This window comes from Corapipo altera, unplaced genomic scaffold (genome assembly GCF_003945725.1).
Source record: "Corapipo altera isolate COAL_440 unplaced genomic scaffold, ASM394572v1 22b, whole genome shotgun sequence".
NCBI classification, from domain to species: domain Eukaryota; kingdom Metazoa; phylum Chordata; class Aves; order Passeriformes; family Pipridae; genus Corapipo; species Corapipo altera.
In genome coordinates this window covers 17,610,926-17,634,428 of record NW_020884876.1, presented here as the reverse complement: position 1 = coordinate 17,634,428, position 23,503 = coordinate 17,610,926, and the positions used below count along the sequence as shown (strand labels likewise).

At 39.4% G+C, this 23,503-nt stretch overlaps 1 protein-coding gene and 1 long non-coding RNA gene across 2 annotated transcripts in view; one reads left to right on the top strand and one right to left on the bottom strand.

Moving 5' to 3' along the window:
- PDGFC (platelet derived growth factor C) overlaps positions 1-5,321 on the bottom strand; it is a 123,620-nt gene extending 118,299 nt beyond the window's left edge. Inside the window, exon 1 of the mRNA XM_027636180.1 lies at positions 4,970-5,321. Within this exon, the coding sequence (XP_027491981.1) occupies positions 4,970-5,087 (118 nt within the window). The 5' untranslated portion in view covers positions 5,088-5,321. The remainder of the gene's footprint in view (positions 1-4,969) is intronic.
- Positions 5,322-5,679: 358 nt separating this feature from the next.
- Positions 5,680-7,106, top strand: LOC113943851. Its single transcript, XR_003526476.1, has 2 exons — positions 5,680-5,920; positions 6,111-7,106. It is a non-coding gene; the product is annotated as an uncharacterized LOC113943851 (long non-coding RNA).
- The last annotated feature ends 16,397 nt before the right edge of the window (positions 7,107-23,503 follow it).

The window sequence follows — 23,503 nt, the reverse complement described above, 5'->3', positions numbered from 1 at the left end:
GGGCTTGCTCAGCACATCCTCTTTCTAGTAATCAGGAACTGCCAAACAGCAAAAACCAAAAGCAGCAACTACCCAACAGAAACAAAAAAACCCCAAGATCACTCTGCTATAATGCACAACCACTGCTGTATGATGCAAAACAGTACCTTGCTATTACATGTTGACTATGTAACAATTAAGACTCAAAGGAGTTGGATAAAGTTATAAGATTAAAAAGACTTTATGTGAAGACAAAGTTCAACATAAGCTCTTTGGCTATATAGCTCTCACTGTCTCAAGGTATGTCCCATGTTTCTTCTTCATTATAAAACTCTGTCTGACTGACAGACAAAGTAAATAACCCCAAACAACATGATATGAAACTTTAAAGTCTGATTGGCAAACCTAGTAGGAACTAGTTAATGCAAAAACAAGATTTCAGATTAAATTCAATTAAAATTAAAAAGGTAAAAAACCCCCAGTTTTAAAAGTTTTCTTCCTCTGCAATTTATTGTAGTGTTGAACAACTTCTCTAATTTGCCACAATCTTTTACTTGAAGTCAAAAGATGATGTGCTGTAATTCATCGCTCTCCAGGAAAAGGGCTTTAAAACATTTCAAAACCAGTCTTGGACTAAATAGAAATAGACTAAATTCGAGAAAAATTGCATCACTATCAAGCTGCATCACTTGGACATTCCTACCTTTTTCAGGTGTTCGGCCCAAGTTAAAGTAACTTAGTCAGAAACTCTGTTGTGATGCTGTCCCCTCCCTGAATAAGCTGGAAGCTCCCTTTAGAGACACACAAATCAGAGAATCCTTTAGGTGGTTCTTAGGAAGCATGTCAGGCCATGTACAGGTCAAGGGGATGAGAGAAGCTCCCTTTGGCACTTCAGTTACTCACTCAGTTCCAGCTGCATTCACCAGCTTTTCCCAAGGATAGCCTGAGATATGCAAGTCTCAAACTCTGTCTCAAGGCCACCTGTTTGGGGGCCTTTTTTAGCTACATAAATCATGTCCGTGATTATGAAGCAGTCAGCTACCGAAATCGATTATTAACAGTTTCCATTTATGTGGCAGAAGAAAAAACAAAACAAAAGAAGACAAAAACAAAAAAACCACCCAACACCTTAAAAGAAATTAAGATCTGTGAAAAGACAGATCATGACCAGGACACTACCTGCAGGATTAATGCAGGTGCTCCAGGATTGACAGAAATCAAGTAAGTGCTTTAGTTTTCTAAGATTTACTTCAGCAACTCTATTTACTGCTGTTCATCATACTTGAAACTAATTGGAGGAAAGTTAGTATTTCTCACTGGCCCTGGTGAGTTGCTAATTGATCTCAGGTTCTTGGCCTTCTGAAGTCAGTCATTACTACACTTTAAACATACATGCCACATAAGCTATAAACATCATCGCTTATGGTACCCAACAGTAGTTTTTTCTATAGAGACATCCTCATATTTCTCATAGAAAACATAACAGCTGATAGTTAGCAAAGTTCCTTTAAACATTTATTGCATCTTCTTCTAAACAGGCAAGAGAATAGAATTTAGATTCTCCTGCCATCTCATGTTGTCTCAAACCTATATTAAACTAATAACATCACATAAGTAGGTGCACTCAGACCACCAGGGTTAAATCATTCACATTATTCAATCTACTTAACAGCTCCCTCAGATGCTGCTGAAACTACAGAAATAAGATGAAGATACCACATCAAAAACAGCCATCAAAAGTAGATGAAAATGAAGCAAGAAATATAATAGAAAGAAGAAATAATTAAACCATCCAGGTAATCAAATTCAATACACAAGAAGTTTTGTTCTTCAAAAGAAAGCAATCAATTTTTATTGACTTTTTACTTCAATATGGAAAACTGTTAATAAATACATCAGATAACCATAAGAGAAATGATAAAGCCACCTAAGTATGAAAAACCTTTCAAAGCATAATTTGCTCTTCGATACGACAAGAACTATAGAAATAAAATCCAACCAGATATATGGGAGCCATCACTACATGCATCATTTACTGCTACTTTGCTTTCCAGAAAACTTGCATAAACTTCTTTGATCCTCCAGAAGAATATTTACTCAGTTGAATAAAACAAAAACATTAAAGATAAATAGGAATTTTTCAAAGAAATCACATAAAATCCCTTACTGTCAAGTAGAGTTACAAATAAAACCTGTTCCTAAAGAAAATATCACTATAACAGAGGAGAGGCAAATCAAAACATGGAGGTAGTTTTAAGTGGTTTTAAACGGAGCTAGGCTTGCCCCACAACCACCAACACACTGAATTTCCAGGAGGTAACAGCAAAACACTGTGTTCCAAAAATATTTAATTTACAAAGAAATATTTACACTAGGAAATTGCCACCTAATACAACATTCACTACACAGCAGAAACAAGAGAGGTCCTTATGTCTACTGTTAGCAAATAAATTGAGTTAAATTGTAATTTTGAAGTTAATAATAATTTAGCTAATAGATAAGTAAATATCAGTTATGAACAAATTAATTCTTAAGCACACGCTTAAGCACACGCTTTGTAATGCAAGTAGTGGCACTGAATTAATAACTGGTCACAGACATCTTCAGTATCACCTTGAAGCAATAACTATAGCACCCATGTGTGCAGCTGAGTAACGCTGTAATCCATTCTACTCCAAAATTTCTTGGCCATTTAGCAGTTTTACAAGTTGAGGACAGAATTTTTATTTGTAGACTGCGTAAGTAAAAAAAATCTCCCTCTCTCTTGACCAGAGATTATTTGGCACGTGAACAGCAATATCTCATTCTCATACTCCAGGGAGTTTTAACCTGCCTCTAGCTAAAAGCTATACAATCTTTAGATTGCAGCAGAGTGTAAAAATCACTCTAATTAAATCAAGTAAGAACTGGTTTGACCAGTGTTACCGATCCCCCAAATAATTAAAATCAGTTAAAAAAAGTCAGGGGTTAGTACTTAGCTATACCTGAACTTGTTCAATTGCAATAATTACTTTAAGAATTAGCACAACTATAAAGCAAAGCAATACTTCTAAGTATAAATTACCACATAATACAGTTTCAGGGCACTTTTTAAAAAAAAAAAAAAAATTCTCCCAGATTTACATTTGTTCTAAGATGTAGTGACTATCTTAGAGCATGCCAAATTGCATTGCAAACCAGTTGAAGCCTGACCTAAGCCAGCTGTGTTTCTGATATATGTGAACAAAATCTAGTTTGTACTGTCACATATACTTACACCTATTTACATATTACATTTACATATTTACATAAGTTTTGCTTCTATGCTGTATGATCTACCTTTTACACTGTTGTGCTCCCATTGTTGGACCCTGCAGACCCTTCAGGGCCCAGCTGCGTTATCCTGTAACAAACCTTTTAGAGCAGACTGTGACAGCATAGCAGGTTTCCTTGCACTCCTGACAAAGGCAAAGCAAAGCAATGACAATACTCTGTGTGTTGATATGCTCCATATGCACACCATGCAAATTTAAGAGAAGGCAGCATAACAGCACAAGACATTACTATAAAATTGCCAAGCCCATTTTGTCACAAACTGGTGCCCCAAAGCCTCTAAACACCAGGTAAGATGGGAAGGGGTAGAAAGTGAGTGATTTCTCACACAGAGCAGATAATTTCCTGTACTGTGCACAAAGTCTGATTGGTTTCCTGTCAGAATAGCTGGGTCTCTGAGTCTTTTGATCACTTTCCTCTGGCCCTTCACAGTTGCTCTGATTAGAGATTGATCCCCATGCTGCTCTTTGATCAGCAGCTCCAGCAGTCTGCAGGTGCCATTTATCATCACATTAACAGGCCACTGCAGTATTAATCTCCCCCTTCTAAATTTGCTAGTGCACTGCATATTCTACCCATTCAAAAAGCACTTGAAGAGGTCTCTGAAACTTTGCTTTCTATTACAAGATACAATGTAGAATACTTTTATCTGAGGAGTCCCAAGTTCAAAGTTGAGAGAATTGAATTAGCCTCAAATCTGCATTTCTGTTTTATTTCATTACAGTTCAGAGTGTTTTGAGAGCTCCCAGATTGGCCTTTTATGTTGGTTTGTGCCCATGGAGAAAGCTTGGTCTAGATGACATGCAAAGTACTAAATTTTTCAAACACCATCTCCCCCTACACCCCCCCCCCCGGCCCCGTACATTAAACACCAGGGTTTCCATGCATGTATGCTAACAGCCTTAATTTTAGATATTCTACACTAAGTGTGGTTTCATGCAGTATATAACGTTACAGTTTGTAAAATATTCTCCAATATGACTTCATAATAGCAGATCAAGAGGAAAGGCACTTAAAAATCTGAATAATGTAAATCATATGGAGTTCAGAGGCTAAGCAAATTACACACCCCGAAGCTGCCCTTGCTGTATGAAAGGAGTCTTTCTCCAGTTCAGCGCAGTCCCAGCCCAGGGGAACTTGCATTTGAGAGTTTTCTAAACATTTCAGGTACACTTGAAAGTTGAAAGTAATTCTCATTTCCTATGCAGGATTAGCTCGTTTCCAGCCCGTACAAAATACCACTCATTCACGCGCAGACACAACCCCCCCTCCCCTCCCCGAGAGCATTCAGGGTACAAAGGTGCGCGGGTCGTTGTTGGGTTTGTTTGGGTAGTTTTTTAGCGGGGCGGGGAGGTTGGAGGGGAACGGGACACGTTTTGCACCTCAAATACCTCAGAGGAGGGAGCCTCCGAGCCGGCGCCGGGCTCCCCCCGCCCGCCGAGCCGCTGCCCTTTTACCCACAGCGCTGCCCGAGCCGGCGGGCAGAGCCCTGGCTGCCACCCCGCTCTGCCTGCCGCCACCCCGCGGGGCCGCGTCCCTCCGCGGCGAAGGGCTGCCCCGCAGGCGGCGGGAGAGAAGAGGGAGAGGAGAGGGAGAGCAGAGCTCCGCGCCGCGCCGGCCGGGCGCCCGCCCCCGCCCTGCCCCGGGCTGCGCGGCGGCGGGTGCTGCGGCTCCTTACCGTTCTGCTCCTTGGCGCCGGAGAAGGCGAACTTGCTGCTGAGGTCGGACTCGGCGACGGCCCCCTGCCTCCGGCCGGCCAGGGCAGATGTCAGCAGGAACAGCCCGAGGAGGAGCATTGGGCCGGCGGGGCGAGGGGCTCCGGCACAGCAGGCACTGGCGGCGAGGCACCGAGGCCCGGGCGTCTCTCAGCAGCGCCCGGCGCGGGCTGCGCCGCTGGGGAGAAGGCAGCACTGAGCCTGCTCTGGCAGCGGAGAATTGCAGGGTACTTTCCACATAATCCCATCCAAAACTTTTTCCTAGAGCGCTCTTCTGTGTCTCCAGGTTTTGTTTTCCTTTGCCTTTTTTTCTCTCTCTCTTAAAAAGAAAAAAAAAAAAAAAGAGGGAGGGAAAAAAAAAAAAAAAGAGGATCAAAGCAAAGTCTGGACCCAGACCAGCTTCCCAAGGACTAAACAATCCGGTGCCGTGGCGGGCGGGGGCCGGAGGGGCCGGGGCTGGTGCTACAGCCGCGGAGGAGCGCGCACCTGTCAGCGGCACCGGCGGGGGCGGGCGGACCGCGCTCGCACACAACCACCCTCCCCGCCCGCTGCTCGGCGGCCGCGCTGCCAGCCTGGGCCGTGTCTCTCCACTCCCCCCCTCCCTCCCACGCCCGCCGTCCCATCACGGCGAGGGCGGCACCTGGCGCGGCCGTTTACGCCCCGGGAAGTTGTCGGTGGGAAGAAGGAGGCGAGTGGGGAGGCCCTCGCCGCTGCCCCCTCGCTCGTGGCCGAGCGGCGGCGCAACAGGTGCTGGGGCGGCCTCTGCCCCCGGCGGGGAGGGAACCGGAGGGGGCCTCCTGCCAACCCCCTCTGCCTCGGGAAGGGGGCTTCATCCGCCCTCCCTCCTTCTCCCGATGAGGAGTCGAGGTCACCGCGGTCCAGAGCCAGCTTCTGGGTTTGGTAATTAGAGTGAGGTGAGTTTGTTTACTGAGTTGTTATTATGGCAATTGGGTTCGTGCTTGAAAATTTGATGCTTGGTTAAACGTTTCATCTGAAGGATGCCCTTGATACTGCAAAGAAAACACGGAGAGGACGTTTTAAAAAAGACTCTGGATGCTTGTGTTTTTCTTTTCCTTTTTTTTTTTCTCTTTTCCCCTTGTATAGAACTTGCTGTTTTGGTTATCCTGAGCTGGACTTCTAACATTGACATAAGCAGATGGAAAGGCAGGTTCAAATCTTTTGATTTGATCTGTCCCTTGCTTGCTGAAATACCATGCAGTACTCCATGAGGTGGTATCCGTAAAGCAGGCAGGATTGGGTTGCCTTCTGCTGTTTCATCAAAAATCAGAGCTGAGTTTGTGGGAAGGAGTATTCCCCCATTGACACTGATGAGGACTAAAAGGAATTATGATGTTCAGCACCCATATAGATCTCCATTAGAGATGGCATTTCTAGTTTGCCAAAGTGTTTGAACTGTGGCTATGTGATGAGTCTGGGTACCAGGACTGAACGCTAACTACATACCAGGAGGCTGAAAGAAGCAGTAGAAAGGACAAATCTTTTTTTCTTGACTGAGAAGTTTTGGGAGAGTTTCTTAATTGTGACTTCAGCCCCCATATCTCTGAGGTGGTTTTGGGGATGGATGGGAAGAGTTATATAACGATGGTATCACTTACTGTCTGTGCAAGATACACAAGAGAGAAACTGAGTCTGCTCTGCCAGAGTCTCGAGCACACACTACATAAATTTCTTATCCTTTGACCTAGCTCTTTCCATTATATAACTGAGCTATTTCTTCACCTCAGCCAAAGCAACCCTTGAGACAGTGATAAACAACCCCTCTGTTCCTAATAAGTGACATATTTCCAGTAGCAACTGAAAGCTGTCCAGCCAAGTTGGGCTGTCTTCTGAAAGCAGGCTTGAAGCATATCGTAAATAGCAACCCTTCACTTACAGAGCATGAAGACAGAAATGTACTGCACAAAGCAGACTATGTAGTTACTTTTATTATTTTTAGCATTACTATTTCTTCCCTTTCACCGTTGTTATTTTTAAATGGAAATAAAAATAACATGTACTAGTTCACAGGTCTCCTACCCCGATTATTACAAGCAGTGGGGTTTTTAAATCAAATAAACGAAGTATTACACTGTAGCTTAACCTTCATTACCTGAGGATTTTGTGGTATTCTTTGTATTTTGGACAACTGACGGCAAGTTCACTCTGAAAAACATGGATGTAATGTCTTACACTGTGTACATCAAAAATAAAGAATCCATTGAAAAATCATAAATCTAGGCTGCATAAGGCCGGTGTTTCATCTGGAGGTGCTGGACCACGCCCAGAGAAGGGCAATAGGGCTGGTGAAGAAGCAGAGCACAAGTCTTATGAGGAGAGGCTGAGGGAGTTGGGGTTGTTTAGCCTGGAAGATGTTCAAGGGGGACCTTATCACTCTCTACAATTACCCAAAAGGAGGTTGTAGCAAGGTTGGGGTTGGTGGTCTGTTCTTCCAAGTAACAAGCAACAGGGCAAGAAGAAACAGCCTCAAGTTGGGCCAGGGAAGGTTTAGATTTGATATTAAGGAAAAATTCTTCACAGGAAGGATTGGAACAGGCTGCCCACGGAAGTGGTGGTCACCATTCCTGAAGGTATTTAAAAGACATGCAGATGTGGCATGTGGGGACATGGTTTAGTGATGAATATGGCAGTGCTGGGTTTGTGGTTGTAGTCAGTGATCTTAGAGATCTTTTTCAACCTAAATAATTCTGTGATTCCATGATCCTGGCTCAGACTTTTCAAGGGAAAATGCAAGAACCCACATAGTGGATGAATATGGAATAACACTGCCTGGGGGGGAAGCTTTAATTCTAAACCTCCTGTAATTAAAGATCAGGGTATATTTCCATTCTTAAGGCTCTACTTCTTTTCAAAAATGGTTTTGTTGCTAATCCCAACCAAAATATCATGTGCAGTAATCTCTATCCTTGTAAGTGTCCAATCTTCTCTGAAATTCATCCTAAACTTTTATCACAAGCTATCTATGTTTATTTTTGATGTTATTGCTCTCCAGTTTCATCAGGAGATACTCATGTATTTGAGTTATGAAAACAGATAAATATAAATTATTTACTTTCTCTACCCTATTCATTTTCTGTATTACAGCCATATCACATCCTTTCCCAGCTAGGCATTTTTACTATGTTTGTCACATGAACATCTCTATAACTCTAAGCTTTTCAGAGTCCCATCTAGTTTTGTTGTGTTTTATTTGGGGTGGGACAAACAGAACATGACATTCCAAGTGAAGGCCTAATCTAACATTATACAGTGAATGAAGATAGAATGTTTCATTGTATATAGTATTTCATGTGCATGTCATTTATATGATCTACTCATACTCAGAAGTATTGGCATTAAAAATATATTCTAAATGGTTAGATAATTGTAACAAACTAATGTATATGTAGTTCAGACCACTCCTTCCAGTGCACATTCTATTGCCTACATTGAATTTCACTGGGGATCATGAGCAGCTAAGAGTTCTGATGACTCCAGAACCAAGTACAAATTTCTCTGGATATCATTCTTTTCTATGTACATATTAAATATTTTTAACTACATAAAGTTTTATGTTCATAGCTTTTCTCCATTATTAGAATTGCACTCCAGTTTTTGTCTTTTTTTATCAGTTATTTTGCCATATCTCATAATTACTTAGTTTACACTCTGTAGTCTTTCAAAGACTTTTTTCCCAAAAGGTTGTTTTATTACTCTGGTTTCTATCATCTTTATTTAGAACTTTTTTTGAAGCAGTATTTCTTGTACTTGAATAAAATTTTAATTATCTGGATTATACCACAAGAATTTATTGATATTGAGACTTAGCCAACATAGAAAGCAAAGGAAATTTGGCCTGTTAGGACATCAGAGAGTTACTGTGATGGTGTATAGACATGGTACTCCTGAGCTATAAATATCTCTGAAATGGAAAGGCTTTCTCTGTGAACATTATTACCTGAAAGAGTTACTATTAAAATATACATTCATCACACAATCTTCAAAACCTTCCCTTAGATCAGCAAATAGAATTTCCCACACCAAAGTCAAAATAAGATGATCACAGTGCCAACAGAGGTGGATGGTTACATGTGCTCCACCCCTTGTTCCTTCACCACTTTACAACAACAAAGATTCCCCAGTTACAAGCAAGGTGCATAGGTGTTCACAGACTGCCTTTTATGATTTCTGCTGATGCCAAGACATCTTGACTGACTTCAGGGGGCTCTAAATATCCCAAGCAAGTTCTGCGAGGAAGTGTATTCTTTCCTTTTCCTGTATGCTGTCTTCAGCAAGACTTTTTTCCCCCTCCGTAAGGTATGCAATGAGATAAGCATTTCTCTCCTGAGAAGAAATAGAGTGAGGAATACAGTGTTTTGGGGGAAAATAGGAAAAGGCTGAGATATAAACCCATTTTCAGCCATGGTGTACAACCAAAGGGAAATGCTTCTGGAGATGGGTAGCTCTGTAAATGCAGTTACTTCTATCAACTTTACGTCTCACAAGAGTTAGAGCTTTGCAAGATTAGGACACACCGTTAAGAAAAGCAGATTGATTCCATTTTCTCTCCACAGCTTGTTTCACTTCTTAATATGAACGGGAAAAAAAGGAATTAATACATATGTATTTTATATTCCCATATATTCCAAATGTACCTGTATAATCCTTGTAAGATCATATGAAAGGCAGAATAGTATTTTGCAAAACTTAAAATCTAATTTAGAACTAATGAATATCTGCTCATCCAGACACACAGGCAAATGTCTGCTTTTGTGCAAGATGCTCCTGACTTCAGTGTAGTTACGCATTAATTAGAATTATTGAAGTTTAAATGCTTATGCTTACATTATGGAATTATTTTTAATAATTAAATTAGTTATTAAATATTTTGTTTGAGCAAAATCTTTTATGGATGAGTGATAAATATGAAAACAAATTAGAAACACTAATAGTCTTTCAGAAAAGCAACAATACAATATTCTGCTCTCATGATCACCAAGCAATAGAAAAACAGGCATTTGTACATGACTCTTATAATCTTACTCATGTAAGGTGAAAAGACTGTATAGAATTGAACAGAAAATCATTCCTGTGTTAGAAAGTACTCTTGTAAATGAAGTAGTGCTAAATTTTAGTGTTTGTCTTATTATCCATTCCTTCTGAATTTGTAAACAAGTTGAAGATTTGTTGTCCCATTTCCATGCTGCATTCAAAAATATAACGAAGAAAAAGTGTGAAGTCCAGACAGGCTTCAATTATGCTGATGCCTACACAGTGTGGACTGCTCAGACACAACCAGAGAGGAAGGATCTCCAAATATTCTTTGGTCACTTGAATTATACCTCTAAATAAAAGGTGCCATTTCTATTTTGCAAATCCTAAAATGAGACTTTAGTCTTAAAAATACACTTAAAGATAAGCATTTGAACATAGACTTCTAAGCATATCAATGTTGTTCTGCTCAATGTTGCATAGCTTAATCATTTTTCAAAGTCCTTATTGTACTTTTGTGTGATTTCTACTTATAAGCATTGTTTTAGAGCAGTCATATTTAATAATTCCAATTATTTAATCAACTGCATACACATATATTGTCCAAGCTACATGACAATGCAACTTTCTTTACATAGGCTGTGGGAGCTACAACAGGAGACAAGGAAGGAGGCCCACTAGAGGTCTCCCAAACTATTTAAAAGAACACTACCCACTTCTGGCATTTGGTAGCTCATTTGGGTCTTGATGGGCTTTCAAAGTCAGCATGTAAAATGCAGAACACGGCTGTCACTTATGCCTTGTAACATGTTTGCTGAACATATACATGGACTACACTAAGGCCTGAAAGGGCAGCAGTAGCCAGTCTTAAGATCAGCATTTCCCGATAGGCTATGTAGGAGTGTTCTGGGTATGACCGTCCCTCCCTCAAAGCATTAGTTTTCTTCTGTATGCTTTCAGAGTAGAATGTTCCTATCATCTTACACCTCAGTTTAGAGGCATCTCAGTATTCAAATGCTCTTCTGCACATACTTGAGTAAGCGTGTAAGAACTGTGCTGAGATGACAGGCTTGCTCAGGTACACATGAATGTTTACTTACTTATGACTATGTTTGCAATGATTTTGCTTATTTATGTCAGAAGTCAGGTAAGTTTTCTGCTTTTTAATCAGATGACATCACTTATTGATCACTAATGTGTTTGGTCCTATCAGCATGCATGAAATTCTGTCATGACCATAACTGAAGATGGCATGTCTCTGTGTCAGCCCTAAAGAACTATTGAAATCTGGATGACTACTGAATTTGGTCTCTCTGCCTGTCTCCCTTTCACCGAGCATTGCAAGATATGGATTTGCAATCAGAATACAAATTTTGATTATTATTTCCAAGCATTACTAACCACTGCTCTTTGAAAAAATAGTATGTACTGTGTAAAGTTACATCACTGTATCCAGATACAGTAAAATTAAAGGTAAACTATTATTAGAAATACACATAAACAGATTATTTCAAACACTGATAAAACCCACTTAGAGCATTACAAGATTTTTTTTCATACTGAAATATTTCTAAGCTATTTATATATGAATATTCTATTGCTTTGAAACTGTTCTTCAGAGAAATGAAACACAGCTGAGAGTATTTATGGCACAGCAGCATAATTTTGCTACCAATATTTGCAGTGTGTTTAGCACTTAACAGTCTGAATGCAGACTGTCTATTAAATAGAGATACTAAGATCCATTACAGTTAGTTATTTGAGTGGAATATTTACACCTATTGAGTTTGAGGTAGAAAAGTAACATTTGTTGGGTCACTTTGTTGTCATAGGAATTTTATGCTTATGTTATTTAAACTATTATTGATACTAAGAATTTTGGTTCTTGAGCATGTTTAATTGAACCAGATTTTTTTATATAGCTGTAGCACTTCAGCTTTAGTCTTCTGGTCCTTCAGTCCACACCGAGCAGGAGTCATGCTAAGACAATTACATAGCTTTGAGCCTTCATTAAAGTTCAAATTCAACAGAAGAGAAGGGGAATCATATTGACAGCACCAATCTCCAAACAGCATTGTTTAAAGGCTAAACTGAGATTACAGTTTAATTGGTTAATGAGATCCATCTAAGAAGATATTGCAAAGAAGCCCATAGGTAAGACTAACATTAGGAATCTAAGAGGAGTAGAGGAGTAATGGAGAACTGAAGAGCAGACACAACCACCCAGGAATGATGAGGCACTGGAGCAAAACTTAACACTATGTGTGAAGTATCTGTCCTCCCTAACCCTGACTCACCACTTTACATTTCCTCTCATTTGTTGTCTTCCTGTCTCTTCCCTAGTCTTCCTCTCTTTCACCTCTTCCCTTTCAGCCTTCTCAATTAATTAGTTACTACTTCTACTGCACTCATTATTTAATTAAACTCTTGGCCTCCTAATTTTACCTCTCCACATTTGATTTTCTAATCCAACTCCTTGCCTTCATAACTGGTCCTTTGGTACTCCCTAGCACTCAGATTTGTTTCCTCTTTGCACTTTGCCCAGTCTTATTTCCTGCCAGTCTCCAGTCCAGATTTGCTTGCTGCAGCAAACCTTTTTTTCCTGTCGTCATCTCACGGAATGACTATTCCACAACTTTACTCAGGGTTTCATTGCAGTGATTTGTTTGACATAGGCTAGAAGAGTGAACCAGTTGGTGCTACAGACCCAGCAGCCACAGTATGGATGTGTTGGAGAAGGTCTTTCAGTATACTTCCATAAGAAAGTTCTAATTCTGCAAGACAGCTATGAGATGATAATCAATGGTAAAATATGTGTTTCAAGAGGTGTATTTTTTATCCAAATGAAACTCACAATGTAAACACACCTGCTATACTGTCTGCCCCATTAGTTATGACACATTTCCCAGATCTCTGTTTTCTAATCTATAGTACCTACATCTCTTTATTGACAGAATATCTCTGCCTCTGCCCTGTTCCATATTGCATGGAGTCTACTGGAGAGAATGTATGCTAACAATTCATCTGAATCCAGGCTTGGCATAATCTACAGAAGCACACCAAAGTTTTATTCAGGCCATCAGGAGCTTTTCCAGAGAAGAGATGAAGAGTTTCCAAGGAACTGATCTGTAAAATTTAAATAATTTATGTAAAAAAATAAAAAAGGCATCAGGCACATATTCAACAAAATAGCTGATATCACTTTCTAAAACATGGATTTAGGAGGAATTTAGAAAAAAAACTTTAACATGGGAGACACAAAAAATCATAAACACTGAGTTTCTCATCAGTTGCCTCATTCACAGAACTAAGTTATTTTGTCAGAAATAAGGTTCAAAATGGAACATGGAGGCTTTCATCCCATGTATTTTTCCAAACTGAGAAAAAGGAAAAGTCTTTTAAAATATCAGTTCACCTTAGTAGATGGCAACAGTTCTAATATTTTTAGAATTTTTAAACAGATCTCATTTAAACCCTTCATTCAGTAATATATTTTAAAAACAGATATAGATTTTCTTCTACCCCTTCTTACATAAATATAGGTGGAATTTCTGCAGATTATAAATATATTAAAATAATCTGAGATACTGAAGAACAGTTAAATTTTTACTTAGGTACACTGCAGAAAACATAGGCAAAAGCCTACTTTAGTATTAATATTTCAAATCATACATTAGTTTTTGTATCTGAAAATCCAGGTAATGCTGCAGCAACTGAACTGCCAGTTGGACAAGAGTAAAAGAATGTACGAATGATGCGTTATTCATACCAATAAATTCTCATTGTTATTTCCTTGCCAGTTCACTGAATGAAAATATACTACAAAGGAAAATAAGTTTAAAGCTTTTTCCAGTAATTTTTCAAAGCTATCCCACTATTAATCACTAGAGTTCATGTCATCCAGTTAAGAATGCACAATATTCCGAAGTATAGCCAACATTTTTCTTTATTGATCAAACACTGGCATCGAATCACAGTGTCTCATTCCCACAGCACTGTGAAAAAATAAGAACTTCAGCTTCACTGCCATGTGGATCACAGAACATCCTATGAAATGCATTTAGGTTGACAGTCGGTCTTTGAACTACTTATTTCGTATTATATTTCTAATGCTGTTGTATGTTGTGCCCTGTCAAAATCCGTTTTGAAAAGAATACCACTCCATTAATGTTCAAATTTATAAAAAATACTCTTTTCTCCTTAGACAATAATCTATGTCTAGTGAGGTATTTAGAGTGTATTTGTAGACATAAACAGTGATATCGTAATTTTCTAGTGCTCCTTCAGCATGCTGGTTACTGCCAATAGCCTAAAATTTAATATTTAATTAGAGATGAAGGAACAGAAGATGCTGAAGTTGTCAGCATCTTTTTGGGTGGAACTCAGTACCTCCCAGGATTATACCTCTATTCAGAAAGCACATCATCAATGCCCAGAATGAATGGTGCGAATAAGGATGTACCTGAAGAAGCCCTTAATCAATGCAAAATGTGAATGTTATTAAAAGGACATATTTTGAAAGTGTAAACCAGTTTTGAGATGATAGTTCTTAATCTACACAAAGGTTCCTAATCTAAATGGATTTGTAGGACTAGATTCCTAATCCTGCCCACTACACTACTGGATGAGAGCCTAAAAACTCTTCTGCACGAGGAGTCCTATCACATACATAGAATGAGTAAGCCTGTTCATGCCTAAATAAAGAAAATCTGACTTGATCCTCTGTAGCTCAGCACATTTTTGCTCAATTCTGTGAACCACTGAACTGAGTAATGTTAATTCCATTATATTAGTTAAAAAATGAAAAATAAAGCTAAGAAACAGTGCTCAGTCCTTTTGGAAATTAATTTCCTAATTGGAAATTAATGAGAAAGATAGTTCAACAGTGGGGTGTCAGCATTCAATTCAGCTGTCCTGTTTACAGCCTGATGAATGGATTTTGATCTTTTTTGATGAAGGAAATAATGAAAACTCTATTTTCAGTGCCATACCTGGTCATGACCAGCTAAAGCAGAATGATCACTGTGAGAGCTGGATAAAGGTACAGAAGCTATTACACTTTTTTTGTCGTGCAGTCTGTATCCCTCTCCTCTGTTTTCAGGACTCATGGATTTCTATTCTTTTTCACCATCTTCTTATCAACTACTTGTGTACTTATTGGTACCTACAAAAATATTTTGTCATATAACTTATTTGCTATGTTTTGTAAATTTTGAGAAGAAAAGTGTCGTGTGTGATAAGTTTTAACAAGTGATTATAGTAAGAGCTTTCCCATGCCTGTTGTATATCTTATGAAAGCAGAAGGAATTTTAGTTTGGAAAGACAGCAGACTATCCTTTTTTATCCTGGTGTAGGACAGCAGAATTCTGCTGATGGAAAGAGAAATCAGTGCTGGTTTTGTAGTGGAGATGAGTTTTTATTTTAAGGTCATTATCAAACTTTCTACCAAATTTATAGTCATGGACCATATTTATTCTTCCAGTGATTTCCAGGAGAGCTGTTCGTGAGGGCAATTCAATCAAACTGTGACTACTCTAGACACTGAAAGATCATTCAGTCACTGTGCTCCTTCTTCCCACAAATGATGAGCAGTCAAATATCCTTGTACTACAAGTACGAAGTTATTGTAAATGTACTTTTAACATCTGCAGTTTTAGTTGAGACTAATATATGACTTCAAGTAACTTAGAGAAATTAATCCTAATTGAAAAGACAAGAAGAATGTTATTCATTGCACAGACTAATTCAAAACTGCTACTGCAGCTATCAGATGGAAGTCAGAATTGTCGTATCAGTTAATTCTTATATGAATATTATGGTATTAAGAATAGCTGCTACATGTTGTGGCAGTGGAAAATTCTAAATTCTTTTTGCAAACCTGTTCCATTGCTTTTGCCAAGGTTGTTACCTTTGATTTGTAGTTCTTTATCTAATGCCGAGTGATTTTTTTTTTCAGGACCAAGTGCATTAATAGCTTAGGGCAATATTATGAGTTATTTTAGGTAAATCTGCTCATAGAACAATATTTACAGCTGCTAAATAATAACATTTTAGTTGTCAATATCATTAAATCAGATACTAACTTGTAATGACTATACAAGGAAAATAAGCAATATAATAAAATATATAATATTTTGGAAATTAATGAGTTTGAGAATCTGTCACGTATTCAGTCTATAAAATAAACATTCATGCCTCACTTTGCAGACTTTAACTTGTTCATTTTAATGTATAGCAGATTGCAACATCTAGAAGGAAAAAAAGAAAAAAAAAACACTAAAAAAAACCCCAACAAACCAAAAATCCTTCCAGCAACACATTCCCTTTCCTGTAGTCACTCATCACTCATCTCTGGTATATCAGGGACAGAAAGCAAAGTAAGTGAAGTATAGTAATCATCAAGTGACATCTGACATTTATTCACTAGAACTGCTGAAACAGCTACAAAAAAATGAAAGATGAACGGAAAATTTCACTACAGAGAAATCACTTTGGGGATTAACCAAGGCTAACTGATTTGCATCTAAAGTTGTGTTAGCATGTCTGTGCTACTTTTTGGATGTCAGCTTGTGTATCTTTGCAGTGCTGCATTCTGCCTTCAGGAGGTATCTGTTCCCTCAAATAGCTAGAGATTTTTCATCTGGCCCAGCTCAACTTAAATCCAGACTAATCATGTTCCTGCCCACAACAGGTTCCTCTGGATCCTCAGTTTGACAGCATTGTTATGGGACAGTCTGCAGACCCCATGGTAAGTGGCAGCACTGTGTGGACAGCTAACAGCTTATCTGGAACAAAACACAGGATTTTAAAGCATCTTGTTAAGATATTATCCATAATTCTGGGAAAAATAGAATTGGGTCATCCCAGCACTTCACTCAAGATGGAAACCATTCTTTCTTTGAGAGTGTTGTGCTTGTAGGATGTACCTGGTAATTTATGTAGCTGACTTTTTTGGCTCTAGTTTATGCTTTCCTACATGATGCTCTGTTAACAGGATTTTAGATTCATACATTTTGTCCATTTGATTGTAAGCTTACTTTACCATCATCAAATTATGCTTCAGAATGCTTATATTCCAGCCTACTAAATGCTCCCAATATTCTCACCAGCTGAAAAATAAATGCTTCTGCAGGTATGGAAGAGTCTGTATTAATACAGTATCTCCTGTGGAGGCTATATACTTTCTATTCCCAAAGTAACTGAGGAGACTGGTAAGTAGCATCAGGTACTAAAAATAACCATCTAATCTTACTGATTTGCACCCAACCCAAGAAAATTGTCTCAAGGGAATTTCAATGTTTGTGTTAATTTTGGGTAAACCTGGACTAATAGAGATTTATAAAACTGGAAAAAGGAAGTGGTTGTAGTTCCACCTTGATGTGAGTGGGATATAGCACATCGGGTACTGTGGCAAATTAAATCTGAAGCTACCTCTAAATCTCCAGTTACTTTAAAAAAAGGGATTAGAATGATCCAAGTCAGAAGAGATGTGTTAGCTTGGGTTTGATAAATTACTCGGGAACTAAGGATGATTCTATTTCTATCCATTAATTGAAAGCATCCAGTATTGTTTATGGCAGACAGAATTTTATGTCTTTGTTTTTTAAACAAGATGACACACTTTGTTGGTAAAAGTAATAATGTTTATAGTGTTGGTGTAAAATTCTTCATGGAAATTTGAGCGTATGATGTGATACATCATAGCATCTTGATTAAAAGACTAGAATATAAAATCAATAAGGACTGGAAGGTAGGGCTGTTTGGTGCCTTAGGGGCTAAAGGCAAGAGCAGTATCTTAGAATAAGTTCTCAGCTTCATGAGTCAGCAGATGTGTAAGAACTCAGAAAAGCAATGTTGCATGATGCCATTTAAAATCTGACCCTTGAAAGGATAGGTGAGGAACATGACTAAAAAGCTAGAATCGATTTACTTATAACTATGAAATGCAGACAGTGTGTCCCAGTGTCCCAGTGCACATTTACAACAGAACATAATATGAACATGCAGTGATAAGGGCTCATATCCAACCAGCTGGTAAATCTTAATTAATTGGAATCACATTATCCCTTCAAATTAGGATTATATTAAAATGCATTGGTTCTCTGTAAATCACGAGTGTGAGGCTTTCTATTAAGGTCTCCTTATCAAAAGAGTAGCTTTGCCACAGGGAAATTCTTCAGACATGATTTTGACTGTATGACTGACTGTGGTGCTGTGAATCTTGCTGGTTTGGACTCAAATAGTAAGTGGACAATTAAAAAAATGGGTGTCCTGGTCCCCTTTCTCACAATACCTAGAAGTCCTTTAGTCCAGAATACAAATTTGAACCTGCCTCTCAAGAGCACCCTCATGAGAAAAAACCCCCACTCCTTTGCCAAAAAAAAAAAAAAGTCTTGCTTACTATTTAAAGCTATGTAGTAGGAGGCATAGATCAAAACTCAGTGAGGCTGAGAAACATGGTGAACCTGAATCTTCACGTAGAGTACCGTAGCAGTAACCACTGAGTTAGAGTAGAAAGTAGAGGCAACTCCTCTTCCATGTATCATTTAAATCTATGTGCAGTTTATCAAAGAGATTCTAGGCCCTAAGTAGACTATCTTCTTATTTCCAGCTATAAACACACCTAGCTGACATGCTGGATGCAGGGAGAAAGGAAATCTTATGTGACTCTGTGGATTTACCTCTTAGCTATCTATGGCGGTTTATTTCCCAGAACATGCATTGTTGAGAATCCAAATTTTATGTAGCAGTTCCTATGTATCATGCTGGAAAACCTTGGCTATTAACCCCAAGTGTCCTGGTTTTGGCTGGTGGAGAGTTAATTTTCTTCACAGTGGCTGGTATGGGGCTATGTTTTGGGTTTGTGCTAAACACAGAATTGATAATATAGAGATTTTTTTTATTGCTGATCGGGGCTTGCACAGAGCCAAGGCCTTGTCTGCTTTCCGTATGGACACACTGGTAAGGAAGCTGGGGGTGTGTGGGAGGCTGGGAAGAGACACAGCTGAGACATGTGACCCAAACTAACCAAAGGGATATTCCATACCATATGACATCATGCTCAGTATATAAAATGGGGGGAAGAAGAAGGAAGAGAGGGATGTTTGGAATGATGGCATTTGTCTGCCCAAGTCATCATTACATGTAATGGGGCTTTGCACTTCTGGAGATGGCTGAACACCTGCCTGCCCATGGGAAGCTGTGTTTTGCTTTCCTTGTGGCTTTTGCTTTCCCTATTAAACTGCCTTTATCTCAACCCACAAGTTTTCTAGCTTTTACCTTGCAATTCTCTCCCCAGGCCTGCTGGTGGGACAGTGAGTGAGAGGCTGCATGGGACTCGGTGGTTGCCTGGGGTTAAACCATGACACTGAGCTGTGAAGACCACCAGATGACAGAACATTTAAATAAGATTCTGCAATACTCAATTCTGTTATGAATCTTCTAAAAATAATGCTTTTCTTGATTAGCAGGTCATTTTAAGTTACATCACAACGTGACCATGGAGATCAGACATCATGTACTTATTAAACCTGACATCTGAAGGCTTTTCTAAAAATAACTTCTCTCTTTTCAGAGAGGATTTCTCAATCACCTTACTCTTTTGTGGTATTTGAGGATAAAAAGACTCTCCAATGACTGGAAGATTTCCAAAAGGATGTCTGGAAAATTGCAAAAAAAAGACCTACATATGATTCATGAATTAACTATTCGTTCAGGAGATTATCCTATCATACTTTCTAGCTGAGGACTGAAGGAAACAGGCACTGCATCATTCAACTTTCAGGCTCTATGTCTCCATATATTAGATCCTTCCCTGATACATCAGGAGGTGTTCTCCTACCATGTGAATTACCCATAAATGATGGGCCAGCCCTGTCTGCCCCATAGGAAACCCCGTCTACTGCTGGCTTAGTTGAGTACTTAGGAGACAGAAAAAGTGGGTTTAATTATCTTTTCAAGCCCATGGTAACCTAATCACACCTCCCCCTCTGAGAGGCTATGAGGAAGAGATGTTTTCTAAGCAACTTAATAAAGTGAGGTTTGTGTCCAGTAGCAAATCCAAGTTTGACTGGATGAGAGGGAGAAAGCATTGGATCCTGCAGTCTAGCTAATATTGCTTAGTGTGGGCAACGGAATACTAAACCCTTACTTGTGTATTTCTTTTTAGTGGAAACTAGGAACACCAAATTAGGATTTCTCAACTCTATGTTCTCTGTTTAGTGCTGTAAACAATAGATAGTAGAATCATGTTCCTGGTTGTTGTTTGGGGTTTTTTTCTCTCCTATAATCTTGCATCCTTTGCACAGTATCATTTATTCAACAGGAAAGGCTTTGGATATTTCTGTTGTTTTGTATTGGATGGGACTCATATTGTGGGTATAGACTGGGAATTCCAGGAAACTGTCCTATGTACTCTGCCTTTTCCAGTTTTGCTGAAGAAACATTTAATCTCCTAACTGTTCTCCTGGGAGCCCAGCAATCTGCCCAGTCCACCGTGGTTCTAAAGAGAAACAGTACACTGGGCATCTGAAGAAGTTCAAGGATGCTTAAAAGGAGACAATAGTAAGTTTAGGTGCCATCAGTGCCTACCCTAAAGCTAAATGTTTCTGTTTTCTTCAGTTGTAGTATCAGGCAGAGTCATGAATCATCAGACAGAAGCAGAGCAAAGTGCTTAATTCATCATTCAGGCCAATGAGTATTTAATTGGCTTTATTATGTTTACAAAACTGTGTAAATAACTTCATTGTTTCTCAGATGGGGAAACTGATGCATAAGGAAAATAAGGAGCTGTTTTACTATCAGTGTTCTCTGTTACTAGCTCAAGTCAGAAGGCCAGATATATTTTTCCCTGCTTTTCTGGACAGGCTTTTAGTGAATATTACATAAGGAAATTATACAGTGAAGTTTGCCAAGAGGCATAGAAATGCATACCTAGAAGAGACTGCCTGCATCATTGAGATCTCCCTCACCTTAAGGCTGTTTTTTAGAACTGTTTTTCTGGAACATTGCCCACAGTATTCCAGATGAGATTTTCATTTGCTTTATTACTTCTTCATCACTGTTTGAAATATTAAATCTAGTTGGAAACCTTATAAACCACTAGCCCTCAATGCTGCTGATGTATTCTGATCTATTCTGTGTTGCAAATCCTAATAGGCCTAATCCTAATAGGCTCATAACAGAAATTCTTATTAGTATCTTTTTCTCTGAGTTTAAGTTTAATGCTATTTTCCATTTCAGTATTATTTTTCTAAGCCTTGCAAACCAAAGGACTCGGATAAGGGGCATTACTGGAAAACTCTGCAGTCTAGTTAAGGCCCTCTGACTACTGTTTGTTCTTGGTTGTTCAAACTGGCAGCAATGAAATAACAAAGAGAAGTCCAAGAGCAATCGAAAGAGGCTTCAGGGCCCTGGGATGACTGGAAGAGGGATCTGGAGCACAGGTAGTGATTTCCTTGATCCTTCCAGTAACAAGGAATAATATTGATAAGAATGGGCAGATCCATCAGGTCAACATGTGGCTCTGAGGTTGGCCTGATTGGAAAAGGTTGGGGGTTTTTGACCATGGGAGGATCTGCTCAACAGTTGGTCAACTGACATGTAATGGGATGCACCTCAGAGGGGAAAAAGCGTTTTAGTTCAGGAGCTAGCGGGGCTTGTTGACAGAGCTTTAAACTAGCTTGGAAGGGGGAAAGGAACAAAAGCAGGCTCTCCAGTGATGAGCGATGGGATGGTGTGCGAAAACTTGAGAAAACCAGCACTTACAGGATCCCTCAATCTGCTTCACAAGGTATTGGCCACAATTGGCCAACACCTGAAATGTTTCTACATCAGTGCAAGCAGCATGAGGAACAAACAAGAGGAGCTCAAAGCTTTGGCTCAGTCCCAGAGATTTGACATCACTGGCATGAGTTAAACCTGGTGGGGTGAGTCCTGTGACTTGAGTGCCCTGTTGGGTGGTTACAGGCTCTTCAGGAGGGATAGGCAGGGCAGAAGAGGTGGAGGGGTGGCACTGTGTGTAATAGGAGGGTTAGAATGTATGGAACTCACAGCTGGCAATGAAATGAGAGTCTCTGGGTAAGAATCAAGGGGCAAACAAATAATGTGGATGTCATCCTGGTTGTCTGTTATAGACCTCCCAGCCAGGATGATGATGCCAACGAATTATTCTGTGAGGACCCAAGGGACACTTCCAAGTCAACTGTACTTGTCTTTAGGGGGGACTTCAACTTGCCAGAAATCAACTTGGAGCATTACACAGCTGGTGCAACCCGGGCCAGAAGATTCCTAAAAAACCTGGATGACAACTTTATGGAACAGGGAGGCAACTCAGAAAACTGCTCTCCTTAATCTGCTGCTTGTCAACAGAGTGGAATTCATAAGCGAAGTGGAGATTGGTGGCCATCTTGGCCACAGCAACCACGAAGTGACTGAGTTTACAGGAGGAAAAGTACCAGCAAAACCTCAGTTCTGGACATGAGGAGAGCAGAATTCAGGCTGCTCAGGGAATTAGTAAATAAGATTCCCTGGGAAAACGTTTTTGCAGGTGCTTGCTACTATAGGGAGAAAGTTCGTGAGGACAAAGCTCACAAACTTGGAGTTGAAGCTTGACAGAAATGTGGAGGACAATAAAAAGAGTTTTATCAAATATATTAATGGCAATAGGCATTCCCTTGTTTGGGAAAAAAACAAAACCAAACACAACAGTATATACCAGATTATTATGTTTAAAAAAAATACATATAAGTACAAACACAAGAAAAGCAAAAATATTGGTCCTAAGGTGCTCTCATTTTAATAAGAAGCAAAACTAGGTTAGGCAAAAGTCTGGAAAAGTAGTGTCATAACTACCGCATGATCCAGTCGTTCTTGAAAAACCAAGCCAATAATGAACTCATCTGCCTAACTAACAGCTCACTGCTTATGCTACTGAAAAGGTGTTTCAGGGAGAGCTGAAAGAAGCTGAGAGAATGGTTCTGAGAGACCACATTTGTTTATCCAGTATTTTGAAGAGAGGCACAAACACGATTTAGGTACTTAACTTTCATTTAAGATGGATTGATATTTTCTCACCCAAACTAATTAATTTTCATAACTTCTTCACGATGAAGCTATATACGTTTTACTGAACTTTAATCAAACAGGTAGAGTTAATTGAGTGCCTGCAAGGCTTGACCTGCAGGGAAGTTGGCAATAGCAATAGGTATCTGTGATGTTTTCACAACGGGGTTGGGTTTTAATGACCCAGAGAGCTGAAGCAGATCTGACCAGGCTGTGTTTATGTGCTGTAGAGCCATAAAACCTGACCACAGCTATTAATATCTTGGCTTCAAAGAGGGAATTGGAAAGCTATGTCTCACCAATGCAGGCAGGTTGCATTGCAAAATGGTGCCAGCTTGGATTCATCTTCAGTTTTCACCTGCAGCAGTTCAGAAGTAGCTCAGCATTAAGTTTCAGACTCTCTGCTTGGTGTGGAACTGAGGGGTAGATGGACACATTACGAGAAA